Consider the following 15,379-nt stretch of genomic DNA (forward strand, 5'->3'; position numbering starts at 1 on the left):
CTCGGTCGCGAATTAGTTCCTGTATGGTATCGACCATAAACTGTTGTGGGTCGTGTGGACGCTTGTACACAATCAAAGCTGTGATATCTTGCAGTATTCCCAGTAGGTTGTGCTTGGCGAAAAACTTCTCCGCTTTCTCGAACGGGTCTTGCGAAGTCGGAAAGTGTTTTGACCGGCATTGGGTAAAACTTTCATCGCCACCTTCCATTTTAAATCCTTTTTGTTACCTCCCGTTTTCAAAATGTAATTTTAAGTAAGCAGCTTGAGTAATTGTATACAAACAGTTGTTGCCACGCAACCGTGCAGTATATACGTCATACAGTTTATTATGATGTCACAGGTTATATGCAGCGGACTAATTGCAAATGTGCATCGTGTTTTAGCCGGACAAAAAAACAAGCCTAATAACAACACTCTAGAGAATTAAGCTTTATTTTGAAAACAAAACTATACAAAGCCATGATGCAAGTCCGATGACGCTGAATTGTTGTAAAGAGGCCATGCAGCAGCTGTGTACTGTGCCAAATCATACAGATCCGGACGGCTACGCATATCCTACTTTTGTAGGTTAAATCAGTCGTCGAAACTTTACTGTGTGGACACATATCTCAGGCCATAAGCTTGTAGGTCAAGGAAACATATATGTCCGAGATAGCTCAAGAAAACGACATACTGAAAAGAGCAAGGCGAAGCTTTATGTTGGCCTATTTGGAATTACCAGATTTATACATGGATAGCTTGTGTTAGTTTATCCTGACGTATACTGTAGTGTAGGTTACTTCAGCAAAGCCGTTTAATAAGTAGCGTAATGAGCTGAAGCACTTAACGCTAACAAAGTCAATCGAAGGCACTCCATCGATCTGCCACATAGAGATAACTACAGTGGGTTACACACATGGTATTAGCTATTGCAACATTACAGAATGGCATAACCTCGTGTGCGAAGTCGGTATATCAACATGTTTGTTTACGGCTCTGGTCGTGTGTATAGAAATCAAGTATATGTAGGAAAGATAGAAAAATATGAAGGTAGTTCTCATGCCTTTTGCAAAGAAAAATCAAAGAAAGCAGAGACAACGGTATAGAAATACAATTCTTAAAAAGTAACCGTTATATAATGACATTATGCATATATTCTGTTACTTTTTCAACTTAATGTAGATAACAGCCTGAATTTGCATCATTTTATGAGAAAGAGATTGAAGAAGACTAGTTATAGATATATATAAACGTGAGAATATACATTTAGGAAAATTGTTTCAATGGACAGTGACATAAATATGAGGTGACTTATTTTTATTCCAATTCTGACTATTAGAATATGTTGTACTCTAAACACGATGTACTCTAAACACGATGGCAATGTATTTTGAACCCAGTGATAAGAAGTGTGGTTGCTTATGGTTTGTGACAGATACTTAAGTGGCCACTTGATGTAATAACACAGCACCCAGCGAAATTTGTATGCCAACAATATATATGTTATTGCAGTATTTCAACTTTAGGTTAGGTCACTGTAATGTCATAATGGAGCAGGGTCCCAATAGCCAAACAGGATTAATGGACCGACCCTCAGCAAATGACTTTGTGGAAAATGTTTCACCGGAAGTAAGAACTCATACTGAAGAAAAGAGAGAGGATTTTTTTAGCAGGAAGGGGGTTATAACAATGGAGGAAGGTGGCGAGAGATGTACCCATACCGCCGTACCCCCATCTGCTATGATGACACTAGCGATGGAGCTGCTGGTATCAAACCGCAGCAAAGCCTCTAAAATTTTTCAGGATGCTAAACTGAAAACACAAGTTTCAACAGACGAAGAAGACGAGTCGAATCTTCCGAAGTTGTGGGTCGTACCGAGCGCTACGTCAGAGGGGGAAGCCCCGGTTGCGTCACATTTAAAACCAGCGATGGATAATGCTGATTTCGTGACGCTTTCAAGTCAGGAGTGTTTGGATGTGGAAAATAGGGAAGAAAACGACGACACAACGCCAGAGATTAACTTTCAAGATCTAAAATTTTCTGTGGCTGACCTGATTGGTTCAGAAGATAAAGTGTTCCGGTACAGTGACGATGATGATGACGTCACTGTGGAGAATACGTCACCAAGCCATGAGCAACTCACAGTAGGGGGTGGCGATTTAAATGAGCCCTTGCTGAAAGATGGCACGAAGCAACACGACAGTTTAATTCACAACAGTGACATTTCAATTAATGCTCAATGCTTCGGCTCTGCGGGTGTCATAAACCCGTCTGTGACGTATCAAACTGATGCACCCTTAAAACAAGGGTCAAACGGGTTCATAGCGTCGTTAACTGATAAACCAATCACCGTACGCGAACCGAACCACGTGATTAACGACCACGCAGCAACCTTGAGCGAGTCAGAAGTAAACAAAACAACTTCGTGTCTTGATTCCAATTTAGAACACGATGCCAGCCATTGCACCAGGCAAAGCAAGAGTCAGATTTGCAGTGACGTAACTTTGAGTCCCGGGAGGGATTATTTCAGTCTCAGCTCAAAGGAACGCGATTCGGATTCCATAAGCATAACGCCTGGCTCTAATTTGATATCTAGCAATCACCATACCGTCCATAGGGAATTAAGAAATGACAATTTAGATCGAGTGGTACGTGGAGCACAAATGGCGGATGTTTCTGGGTTTTCTTCCGCTCCATCCAGGTCTTCGTCTTCTTTATCTCTTTGCTCCCTCGGCTCCCTGTCCTCCGCCTCGCTCCAGCTCTCTATGACGTCAGGGAAGGTCTCTGTTGCCTCATGTGTTAGTCTCACGCCCGACAGTTTGGACCTATGTGAGCGGAAGTGCTTGGGGGTAAGTAACCTCACCGACGCTTGCGGTCGTTGTGCATTAACTAGCTCCTACGGTAAGCTGCCATTAAACGAGCAGCACTTTGAGAGCGCGTCGAAATTAAAGATGGCGTCATTCGAGCCCATTTATGGATGTGACGGCTGTGGCTCTGCTGGCGTATCAGCAGCCAATGCATTAAACGTACCATTGCAATACAACTCCCAATTGAACGATGCAAGCTTGAAAATAACGCGCCTCCGCAGTCGGTCGACCTCCTCAGACCGTGGTAGAAGTAACTGTGTTTCTCCGAAAAGTCCTTCCCGTAAAGTAATCTGCAAATACAGTGAGCAAGAACCAGCAAAAGCGAGTCCGGTGTTGCCAGGTAAGGTCATCTCTCAAGCTGTGTTTCCGGAAGCGGAAAATCCGACTTTGGCGACTCCAGTTTTATTCTTAAAAAAGCAGAAGTGCACTGGGTGTGGGCAACACGCTGATATGCCTGCGCTTTGCTGTTGCATAAGGTCAAAACCCAAAGCACCGCCTAGAACTGACAGCAGGGGTGCTGTGGATAAGTTCTCTGTAAGAAATGGAGATTCTAAAGCAAGACGAAGCTCGTCCTCGAGTTCGCAGGATTCAGAACCCCGTCTCGTTAAAGAGCAAGAGAGAGTTTTGAATTCTGATGACGTCACAAAACATGACGTCATCAGAAGTAAATCGGACATCATCGAAAAGCAAGGAGAGGTTTTGATTTCTGATGACGTAAAAGAATCAACCGACGACGTATTGCATTTGATGAAAAATGAAGATTCAGAACATAAAGTAATTCTGACCTCGACTTCGAACACAATAAGCGAGCTACCTGTTGTAGCTGAATGCTGGACAACCGAAAAACAAACAAACAAAGAAGAAAATGAAAAGCAAGCGGCTCGTGTTACAACGAGGACGCATAGGGACGGGTGTAGAGTTACTCTATCCAATCTTAATGAGGGAAAGCGAGCCGGGAATCGTTTAGTGGTCCAGGAAACTGGTTTGAATGGTGAATGCAGTACAGCGAGAGGCAAACAGCTGGTTACAGCCGATGATATAGTGTGTGCGAGTTCGTCAATGCCACTCTCGGAGCAATGGAAACATGAGAAAGAAATGCCGAGTAGAAATGACCAACAGGAAACTATTATTGAAGGCGAGGGAACTGGACGCATAAGGGTGGTTGGGGGTTCGAAGATAACCCTTCTTAAAGGGATAAGAGGTCCTGGTCAAGCATTGGAAAGTTCGAGAACTTCTCCTAGTAGGAAGATTGTCATAATGACTGATGATGACATAGATATGGGTCATAACGTACATGGTAAAGATAAACAGGCGGCGCCTGACAGCGTACTTGGCAAAGGCTGCGAGTTGAAACGTCATAATGATAATTGTGAAGCGATAACAGAGCTTAACGCTTCCAGTCAAGTTCGTCCAATAGAATCGCGCGTTGTCGCATCGCATAGTGACGTAACAAGCACGTCTATCAATAGGAATGGTCCAATCAGCAAGCAGGAAAGTTCTGGCATTACAGAGGCTTGTTTGAATACCTCGAACGCAGAGAAGTCAGTCGAACAGATCGTGGTCGAACCGAGTTTCGTTTCCTTCGAAGGCCAGAAAGTGTACAAAGCATCCACTCCTTACAGGTCACCAGTTACCTCGACTACTAGTTCCCAGGAGTGTTCCAGCTTCAGAAACAAGGTCACGATAGTTCACAAGAAACCTGACTTCCCGTCGACTAGTCCAGAGCCGCAGGGAAAAATGAAATTGGAAAAAAAAGTTATTGCGAAAAGACAAGCGTCCTCGCCAAGGGTAAAAACACCAGGTAGGCTATGTATGAATAAATGAATGGATGAATGAATAATTGTAACTTGCATTATCCCCGTGTGGCAGGAAACGACGGTCGTTATAACACGGATGTTATATGTTTCATACACCTCGCGCCGGCTTACCAATTATATGTATATGTAACTTTGTGAGTGATTGTATTTGAGATAAATTGAAAATGGAGTTGCCTTTGTTTTTTTCAGATCTTTTGCTAAGTACTCTATACTAGGAGCTATAGTTCTTCGAAATAATCAGGAAGTAATTAGACTGCTGTGGTTTTAAATCCCATAGTACATTCATAGCAATCTCCCTGTTGTGTGTTCGTGTTTTTAAACAGCTGATAAAGCGAGGAGTTAATTGTAATTTACGGTCGTAAAATGTCATTTGCAGACGTAAAAGACGCGAAAAGCTACACCTCGACTGTAACACTTTCTTTGAAGCCGTCTGCAAAGGTGAGAACGCCCACAGAAAATAAAGAAGATCTCAGCTTTTACACAAACCCGGGCGCTAACCCAGAGTATCATAAATGGGTACAGCAATGGGCCACATGTGAAAAAGATGCAGTAGCTATATCGCCAATCCGAGACCACGTAAGAGAGTTTAACAGCAAGAACGACAAACCAGTCATGCCGACGAGAAACTGCGTTGGGGCAAGGAATCGAATCCAGTCAAACGTAGAATATTCTAGAACCCCTCACGTAAGAGACAACGCAAGAACACAGTCGTCTTCAGTGAGCATCATGTTTGGTAAGTTTTCCTACATTTGCTAGTTTTCTAATTTAATGTTTACCTTTACGATATAATCTTAACCGAAAATTTGTAAAGGCACATATATGTTTCAATTACTCTGAATGTGAAACAACAATAATCGTTTTGAAATCTATACGTTTGAGATGAAATTCGTAGCAAACGAACGGGATGTCATGTTCGTTCTAAAAATGAAAAAATATCTATATTTGGAATATATAGTAGGGCGGGGAGAGATGGGACAGCTTTTTATTTTATTCCCTCGTCCTATTAAATAATAAAAAAAAAATATTTAAAAAAATATAAAACCGTATCCTTATACAACTCCTATACACCGTTGATAATTGTTTAAAATACGAACAAAATGTTTGGATATTATGTGCTAAAAGTGTCCCGTCTTTCCCTACAGTGCTATAATTTACTCTCTGAACATTCTTGGTCCAAGCGCAAATTAACTTATACTTATAACAAGGCGCGAGTCAAACCAGTCAAAAAAAAGAAGTCAGAAAATGTCAAAACGGGGCGCGAATATGTCAGTTACTTTACCGGGTGAGAACAACGCGGTGTAGCAGCTGATGCCAGAACGCTGCCAATATCTGCTATGTTTACCACACTGTATTGCAGTAGTAGCGATACGAGTTGAATTTTCGCCAGGCATAGTCACCATAAAAGAAACAGCAGACTGCTGCTCAATCATGGTTAAATCGGGCACTCAAGTTTCCGGTATTTGCAGTAGGGCACGGTCAGCTTGTAGTGAGATCGGCCGAGTATAGAAACAACATAAACTGCATTGTTTAAGTGGACGCCCATTGAGGCACGATGCTCGATTGTTTGTTCAGAGTTACTTAACAATAGCGGCGGACTCTGAAGTAGAAATGTTACAGTGACTGTCCTTAGGTAGCGTGGCCCTTACAGGACAATGTACGTGAATAGAAAGCGGCGAATGGTCATTTTGCAGAGCTTAGCAGAGCTACAGTAAGCGGCAAGGGCCACGGACAGAAAAATCAATATAGAAACGCTACATGTTCACAATTATGGATTAACACGAAATTATTTAACGGGCGTTCTTCAATATTGCGAGCGCTGTACACATAACAGATGATCAATATCAATATGTGTGTTTCCTATGTTATCCCATGGGTGTCTGGTCCAAGGCCTATAAAATTTTCCGAAATCTGGTATACTGGTCTGCGCCGCTACTTAACGTCTGTGAGCTTACGAGAATTAAACAGAAAGCAGTTTCAACGCATTTTCCCTTGCCAGTAATTAGTTACCTTCGACCGAATTCGGATCGTTAAAGGCGTAAAAGTAGGCGAGGCATTAGTCAGTTATTCCCTAGCGTCTAATACGTAGTGTTTTCGAAATGCCAGCATTTTAACGCGAATTCCAACAGCGTTATATGGTTTAAAACGTCAGAGTGTGTAAATTCTTGCACATAAAACGCCAATCTTGTTGGATTAGTGACGCTTTATTATCGCGTAGCGTAGCCAGTTATAGTCACTGTCCGAATACCACAGGCCAAGCAGTTAAGTTTTTAAAAAATAAATGTAATACTATGACTTTAACATTGTAGTTCAGTCGTTACTTTAGTTATAGCACTTGTGGTAGCTTTAGTGTTGGTTATGTTGGTCTCTGACTGCTGTGTAGCATCACGCCGTTATGAAGTGTTGTTTATCCTAAGTAGGCGACGGATTTGGAAAGAAAGAAGCACGATTATTGGAGATGCAAACCAATTTTGCCACAAGGCACGGTTCGCGATACGCTGGTATTGTATATTCTAGTGCGGTTTGAAATTTTCACGTGAGGAAGCGTTTTCATGTGGTCAGGCGAATTTAGTGATTAAGCGTTTAAATTTAGAAAGAAATCTTGCCAGGTGTGCACGAAGAATGTACAATATTAGGCAGAGTATATGGGATATATCAGGACATAAAAAAGAGCTACTGGAGAATTGATGTGTTAATCGCCTAATATGCGATGACTGTTTATGCAAGGACAGTTAAGCCGAATGCATTTAAACATATATACAGTCTGCTGTAATCAGTACCGTTGCAGTTTCATGTATTATAACAGCGCTTACATATAAATTCAATTTAAAAAAAAAATATTCTGTTATGCAATAAAATAAAAAGACAAAATGTTTAGGTTTACGACTGATTATAAGTTTTTACTCTCCCATACACCAAATGGTGTTGGTATGGCTTGTTGTTATGCCACGTTTTTGCATTGCAAGCAAAGTCATGCACGCAAGATTACTCTCTAAGTTCAAATGCGTTCAAACTAATAATCATTTAAGCGTTTCCTTCCTTTTCTTGGCGAACTTGCATAATGAGCATAATGATATAATAACTAGATTGTAAAAAAGCAACAGCGCAAGCTTGAAAAAGAAAAAAAATTACGAGTTATTGTAATAGTTTGGCTGTGCTTGTCTTACCGCAAACCGCGGTGCGTTGCTACAGGCAACGAACAGGTAGCAAAGCACGTTAATGGTATTAGCATGTGGTGTGAAACAGTATGTACTTACGTTCTATTTTAAAGTATAGCAGTTGTTAAGTTAAAATTACTGCTTTTCTCATACAGTAGTACACAAGGTCACATTACACTAGAATATTAGTTTTTGCTTGGGTTAATTTTACTATAAATCAAAATTCAAACCTGACTCCACTATGGTAGGAGAGCAGTCGCACGATGGCGCAAAAGATCCAGAAGCAACAATGACGTCACCGCCACCCCATTCTGTAACCGATGACGAAGAATTTAGTGGGGTTGTTGAAGCACCGCTCAAAAATGTAAGTTTGGAATCTATGTGTTACTATGTACAGTTGAACACTATGCAAAATGGGATAATATGTGTTATGTGTTAACGGCCCCTATACTCAACAGTTACCACACCACAGTACTATAATTCTTACTTTAAACGATTTATAAGTCAATTTAACACTGGTAAAAAGGGGGGAAAGTTATTACTTTTAAAAAGTTTTTTATTTAAATATACTTGGTCAATTAATGTGAAGTATTAAATATTGGTTTTGCAAATGCACTAAAATATTGTCGTTTAAAGATTTTCCTAATAATATAAAACTCTAGGTGAAAGACATAAGAGCAATGTTTAAGAAAGGACCAGATTATAAAAATTACGCCAAACCCCGAAGTCTGAGTTCAAACAGTGCTTCTAAACAAGAAGAAAAGGTAAACTGCTTTAATTTTCAATTTGCGTTTAATTTAAAAAAAACTGGCTTGCATTTTGAAATTGTTTCCCAGTAAAAATAAAAAGTAGCCTTTTTGTACCAACGTTTCGTGTGCCAAACGGCAAGACCTTAAACAATCTATAAATATATACGGCAGACGAATTGCAGTATGTCTCGCCGTATGGCAGACAAAACGTTGGTAAAAATGCTTTTTTGGCGGTTTTATCAGAAGAGAGTTTTGAAAATTGCATTACATCTGGTGGCAACAGCAGGAAAATTGTCAGTACATTTATTTTTGTACCTCAGATTTGGGGGTACTCTGCCGTGTTTTAGACTTTAAATCCAAACGCTTATACTCAAGACAAAACAATCACTCACTAAGTTACATACATGGTTATTCGTAAGCTGGCACGAAGTGGTAAACCCGTGTGATAACGACTGTCGTTTTCCGGCCACACAAGGATAAAGCAAGTTATATTTATTCATTTATACATCGTACTAATAAAATTAGACGATTCTCTCTACGAAATAACATTCAAGATCAATCGCTACGAAATACGTAACCGACAAAAAATGAATTCCAACGAATTTCACGTTCGAAATCTTTTTCGATTACCGTTTTATAATTTTACGTAAAACCGATCTTCCCAAGTTACGTCATCAGATCAAATGATTGATTTAAATATATATCGAAAATGACGTCATATTTAAGCAGATGATTGTAACTGTGACAGGCAATGATCACTTGCCAAGTTAATCGATTAAATCACATTTGGCAGTATTACGTCAGCAGGCGTATATCTTAACTTACTATCGTGCGCAGATTATATCAGCGTGACATTTTGGCTTGTTTAAAGATATTTTAGTCTATAGCAAATTCGCACGATATGTTAAATCGGTTCACGTTAAAATATGATATAGTATAGGGTGGAGGAAGATGGGACACATATTCATTTTATTTTCTCGTCTAATTTGGTTGTAAACAAAAAAACATTCAAAGAAATATAAAATCGTATCCTTTTTTTCAATTGTTTATTTAGACAAAATTTTATCTTTAGATTATTAGGATAATGTTGTCAATTTTAACATGTATGTCAATTAGTGTATACAGGTGCAGTAGGTAGGGTGCGACTTGGATTGATAAAATCACTTAATTAAGCTATATAGCCTTTTCAAGGGGTATAGTAAACTGCCACCATGTATGACACGGTAACATGTGCAGAACTGACGCGATTACGTTTGTAATTCACTAGTTCGGGACATTATATATACAACTATACCGTGTATAGTATATATAGGAACATATTTTGAGTTATTAAGCGCAGTTTTTCATACATTTTGTTGTTTGCTTTTACCAAAACACCACTCACGCACAAATGCACTTTTTCTCGTTATGAATATTTACGTCAACAATCCACATACTTTGGTTATCTGTTCAGTTAATTAACTCGATTTCGTGGCGCCTTTTTTTGCGTCACAAGCAACGTTTTATCCGCAGCGACCTTTCGTTATGACGTAACAGTCTCGGTGTGGCGACGGTATTTTAAAACAACAGTCTGGATTTGTGTATTTGGGTTTACACATTTTTAGCGTATTATAGGGTAAGATGAACCCTGTTTCTATACTATGTTATCGTCCAATTTGGTATAAATAAAAATATTTACATAATTACATAACCGTGTCCTCACGACTTTAAAACAGCCCTGTAAATTGTTAAAACACGATTAGGAAATATGGGATATTATATGCTAACGGTATATCTATCTTATCCCATAGTCGTCCTGTATTAAAACAACATTTTCGGTTCTGAAAATTCGTGTTTACAACTTTTAGCATATATTACAAGCATCGTAATAACATCATATCACTGGAAAATAAGATTACATGCCAATAATTGAGTAATTCCCATGTAATGTACATCTTATACCCACAGGACCGTCACCATACCACAGGGGACCAATTGGACGATGACATTTTTGATGACGTCACCGTTTCGGATCACAAGGTATTAATGTGATGACGTAATGTACATAATTTAGTCATGTAGTTGTTTAATCATAACAACACTTACGACGCGACAGTAAAGGCTATTGACAATCAAAACAGGTACGTCATTCGACACCGCGCATAAGTGTCGCTTTTTCTCGAGATTTTTGTTAAGTGGTCTTTTAAATACGAACTCGAATTCAAGCGCTGACTCTTGAGTTGTGGCAAGGTTATGATAACGCAATTTGTGTGCTAAAGTGCCCGCGAAGACGACACTTTTACTTCGGCGACGTCTCTAGTACGATACGGCCTAACACGCTAAAAATAGGTAAAAAGAAAACACCGTAAAATACTACTTTAGGTGAAAAAACATTTGAAAAAAATATATTACAAGTTAACTGTAATATACAGGCCTAGTAGCTAATTCAGTAAAAAACAGGCATAAACTGTTATACAGTACATCTGGTTTAAGTTGTGTTTTCTAAGCCCTATATTAGCTTGATATAAACTACGATTAATCCGTTTCCGAAACCGTTTCCTTTTCCACAGGATATTTTACATAACATTAAACCCGTTATAAATAATTAGTAGATTTACCATATATGGCAGCTGTACGTCAGGTTTTGCTTGTTGCCAAACACTATTTATTATGACGTCATAACGCGACGTCCTTTCAATGACACGTTGTGACAAATAGACAAGTAATTCGTAAACCACAAACACTTGTAGTACATATTGAATTGCTCAGATACTCTCTTCTCCTATAACGTAGTTTGTGGGCGAGTACGGTTGTCGAAAGTTTTAATAGGCTATAATAATGTCAGCACATTACGTTGACAGGTATATGAAATACTTAAAAAAATAAAGGATATTGCAACATTTAGGTTTTAGACTAGTAGCCATATAAGTATGTTAAAACTCGTATGATCAGCAGATATAAGCGCCGTACAAAACTGCTGACAGCATATAGGTAATACCTAAATATAAATCTAATTAATCTAAGTCTAGATTTCGTGATTTTAGATTTTAAAACCTTCTAATTAAATATTCAAGGGACCGCATGTTATACAGGGTGAAACCACCGGAATGTTACTTCGTTTTATATAAAAGGAAACGTGAAGATTAGTTCTGCGTCATCGTAGAATCGTGGCTTTGTGATGTCATATTCGTGCGCACTGTATTGTGACGTCATAATCATGCTTATTGAGATATTTCGTCTTAGTCAAATCTTCTTTTCGAATTTGGCGTTTATTCTAGCTTTGGCTTATATGAAGTTGAGGCCTAAGTTTTAATTAGCAGTCAAATGGGTGGGCGTTGGAAAGATTGTTTTTATTGAGTAATAATGAGTCCTGACAGCTAGCTTATTGCATGACAATACTGAATAATTGAGAGCGATGGTGGTCCAACTTTAAATCACTTCGCACGCGCCAGTTCGCGTCTATTTATGCTGTTGGCACGCTTGGGTAAAATGGCTCAAAAGTGAGCAATGCTGGCCTAGTTAGAGCTAGAAAAACAATTTTCGGAACGAAGAATACTTGTTTACTGCGCGGTTATGAAGCGAAAAAGGGGGGCAGATAATATGGCATCATGCGTGCCTGAGATTTTGTACAAAAACAACTTTTCTGGGGTAAGAACTGCAAAAGTAAAAGGCAGGCGCAGCTCAAAGCGGGAACCGAAATTCTAACGGAAGAGTTGGCATTGAAAGTCGTTGCGATTATATTGTCTGGTATTAATCACTAGTTAAGTGGTGTACCCAGCAACTGACTGTCGTCTAGGAAGTCTTAGAGTTATAGCATGTAATTAACCATTTGCCTCACGCGTCATAATACCTGAGACAATACGATCAATCAGTAGACTAGCCTGTCACCGTTTAATCACGCTAGTTAGGCAGGAGATAAGCTGTCAAAGTAGTTTTTACCGTTTCCTATATTACCGCTCGTAATTTTGAAGGGGCCATTTCTACCAGTTTAGAATACAGTTAACAGCGCTTAAAAGTTTAAAGCAGTTTAGAGACCATTTCGCTTTTTTTTGTTATTGTAAAATACGTTTATTTTGTAAATAGTATTAGCTAGTGCGTGGGTGCTGATGCTTGGGCAAAATGTTCACATTACTGTCTTAGCGTGTATCGAATTCAGTACTTGAATCATAATCTACCGCGCTAATCGTTTAAGAGTGAGCCTTAGGGTTGGATTTCTGGTGTGTTGTCTTTATCGTTGTCTATTAAGCACGTATGTATACCCACATTGAGTTTTTACCCAAAACAGCGACTACGATGCCAAAACAGATGCAGAACCAGTGCTGCAGTAATGGTTTCAATAATAGTAACGACATATAGTTAGCGATATCACTTTCCGCGTTTGGTAACCACTGATAAACGAATGTTGCGCAGTTCTACCGCACCGCACAGTGATGTAAGAAAAAGGTATTCTTGGCGGCAATAACTGGTTTTTCGTTTTCAAAACTAGTTGGGCATTTTTTCGAAGTAACTAGTTACCGTTTACAGGTTATAGGTGAACAGTTTTCGAGTTATACCGCTTACGCATCTTGCCGCGCTTTAATTTAACATTATGACGTCATAACGAGAGTTTAATTGAGCGGTTCTAGTAATATTAGAGACGGCCTAATGAGATACATTATTAGCTCTTTAGCTTTTGGCACGGATGAGTGTCATTTTCGCGGAAGGTCGTTTTACGGGACATTCGTTTCGGGTTCGCGAGAATAATCGTGCAAATAAACCAAACGAGGTTTCGTAATTTGAGTTGGCAACATTTTTCGGTTTGTAAGTTAAATCATGCGCTGCACGTCACAGAGGACCTCTTTGTTCGCTCTATGAGGTAATAAACAACCAAATCTACTGGGAAAGGAAGTAAGGTTAAAAAAACGACTGAAAATTAAGAAAGTATTCGGAAAAAGGTCTTACGCCGTCACCGGTATCGTAGCGTGTTATGTTATGTATTTTTCGACCAGCGTGCCCGTTTGCAGGAAATGACGTTTGCCGTAACCAGTCGGTTAATTCGTTTTCGTTTTAAAGTGACGTCATTTGAGCATTATACATCAGTGGGCGAATGTAGTGTTGAGCATATTCCATCACGTTTAAGAAACATAACGCGTTAAAGGGAGTTTAAAAAATGGTTGGGAAACACTGGCAATTAGCACTACACGGGAAATCAAGTCAGCCTTTTCCGGAGCATCAGTAAACGAGTAGGCAGTACGTATAAGGTTATATAAACCTGGAAAGGTCACTGGACACTGACTTTCGAGTCAACTCGTACGTATTACTCGTAAACCTAGTTTGTTTGTATTGTCTGTTTGTAAACGGCGTTCCTGCACTATTGTCTGCAGTTTTTTGGACCGTAATGAGAAGGCAGTGGTCGTTTTTTCATGTTGCGATTTGCTGATCTGGCAGTGTATGGTTTTCGACTAGGTGTCAGTCATATATTTAAAAGCACGTTTTACGAAGTAGCAGTTATTATTAGGCGGGGTGTGAAAGCAATAAACATATCTTTTAAATATATATTAACTCTGTATAAAAGCGTATTTAACCTACTTAAAATTGTAAAATACCTGTTAAAAATCGAATTATAACCACTTTATTTCATTTTCAAGGTGTTTAGAAAAATAAACCGTAAATTTGAAAAATGACCAGTGTTGCCAGACCTAACCAGTACCGACCTGAAACACAGGTAGCAAAGCAGGTGATGGGAATGTTCCAGGGAGCACTGGATATTGAGAAAGAGTTGGCAGTGTTTGAAGAAGAACGTTTGAGCCAATCTTCGAATATTTCACCTATAAAGCAGAATGGCCACGCAGTAATTACAACAACATATACTCAGGTAAAATTAAATCTGTAATTTTTTTGTTACTGGTTTATTTTTTTTATAAGTTAAGTTAAATTTAAAATTAAAGGGAAACTCAATTTTGTGGAATGGATTTTTGCCGGTTAGCTATTTCATAGCGCTTGATCCTGGTTGTTATTTTGTTACGAGGATCGTCCAACTTTATGTTTCAGGGCCAGATTCACAGAATTTACACCAAGACTTGAAAATGCTAGTTTTGTGATAAATGCTTTCTGCTAGGACTGTGCTACGAAATATTTAAAAAAATCAAGTCCAACGAATAGTGTATAGTATACTGTAGTGTGTATAGTAGCATATATGAGAAAATACTTCGCAAAAAATTATATCAACATTTTCTTCAATTACATTTTACAGGAGCGTAACGTGACAACCCCCAAGTCCTCCTCTGTGACGTCACCAACGTCGACCTCTAGCGGCGAAAATAATAATAATGGCGACATTGCAGCCGAAGACATACGAACCTCAATAGCGAAGATAAAAAGCGAGTCAGCCACCGTTGCCTCATTCGACGAATCATTGGATCAGTTCTACGACGTTCTTAATGATCTTACGTCGTAGTTTGACGCGTTTGACGCATTTGATGCAACCAATGCGTGACGGCGTAAACGTTGCGCACAGCGAACAGTCTGTATCTTTTGTTTTCAGTTTAAAAACGCTTCCTCGCCGAATGCTGTTTACTTTTTTGGTTGAATAACCGCTGAGTATAATGTATATATTTTCCCCGTTATTGCAATAAAGTTTTACGTCCGATATTGTTTATTATTGAGAGTGGTTTGTTTAATATTTGTATGGTTTGTGGGTATGGAAACGTTTGTATGAAAGAATATAACTTGTTTACCCTTGCGTGTCAGGCAACGACTGTAGTTATAACATGGCTGTTCTGCTGCATATACCCCGTGGTCGCTTACGAGTTACCATTTATATAAGTTGGAAAGGGACTTTTAGTTTTTATTT

At 39.2% G+C, this 15,379-nt stretch overlaps 1 protein-coding gene across 4 annotated transcripts; it reads left to right on the forward strand.

The window, feature by feature from the left end:
- Window positions 1-578: 578 nt before the first annotated feature.
- On the forward strand, window positions 579-15,175 carry LOC149725192 (uncharacterized). 4 transcript variants are annotated; one of them, XM_089892763.1, is made up of 7 exons: window positions 1,459-4,648; window positions 5,050-5,397; window positions 8,068-8,183; window positions 8,482-8,583; window positions 10,516-10,587; window positions 14,252-14,401; window positions 14,780-15,175. In XM_089892763.1, the coding sequence occupies exons 1-7, from the start codon at window positions 1,465-1,467 to the stop codon at window positions 14,981-14,983; spliced, it is 4,176 nt and encodes a 1,391-aa protein (XP_089748889.1). In that variant the 5' UTR covers window positions 1,459-1,464; the 3' UTR covers window positions 14,984-15,175. The 4 variants fall into 4 exon arrangements, with proteins under 4 accessions (XP_089748891.1, XP_089748890.1, XP_089748889.1 ...); XM_089892762.1 differs by having other exon boundaries at window positions 1,460-4,648; window positions 5,041-5,397; XM_089892765.1 differs by lacking the exons at window positions 14,252-14,401; window positions 14,780-15,175 and adding an exon at window positions 11,640-11,795 and having other exon boundaries at window positions 579-4,648; window positions 5,041-5,397.
- Window positions 15,176-15,379: the final 204 nt, after the last annotated feature.

The sequence above is a fragment of the Ciona robusta genome, chromosome 14 (genome assembly GCF_009617815.1).
Source record: "Ciona robusta chromosome 14, ASM961781v2".
Lineage (NCBI taxonomy): Eukaryota > Metazoa > Chordata > Ascidiacea > Phlebobranchia > Cionidae > Ciona > Ciona robusta.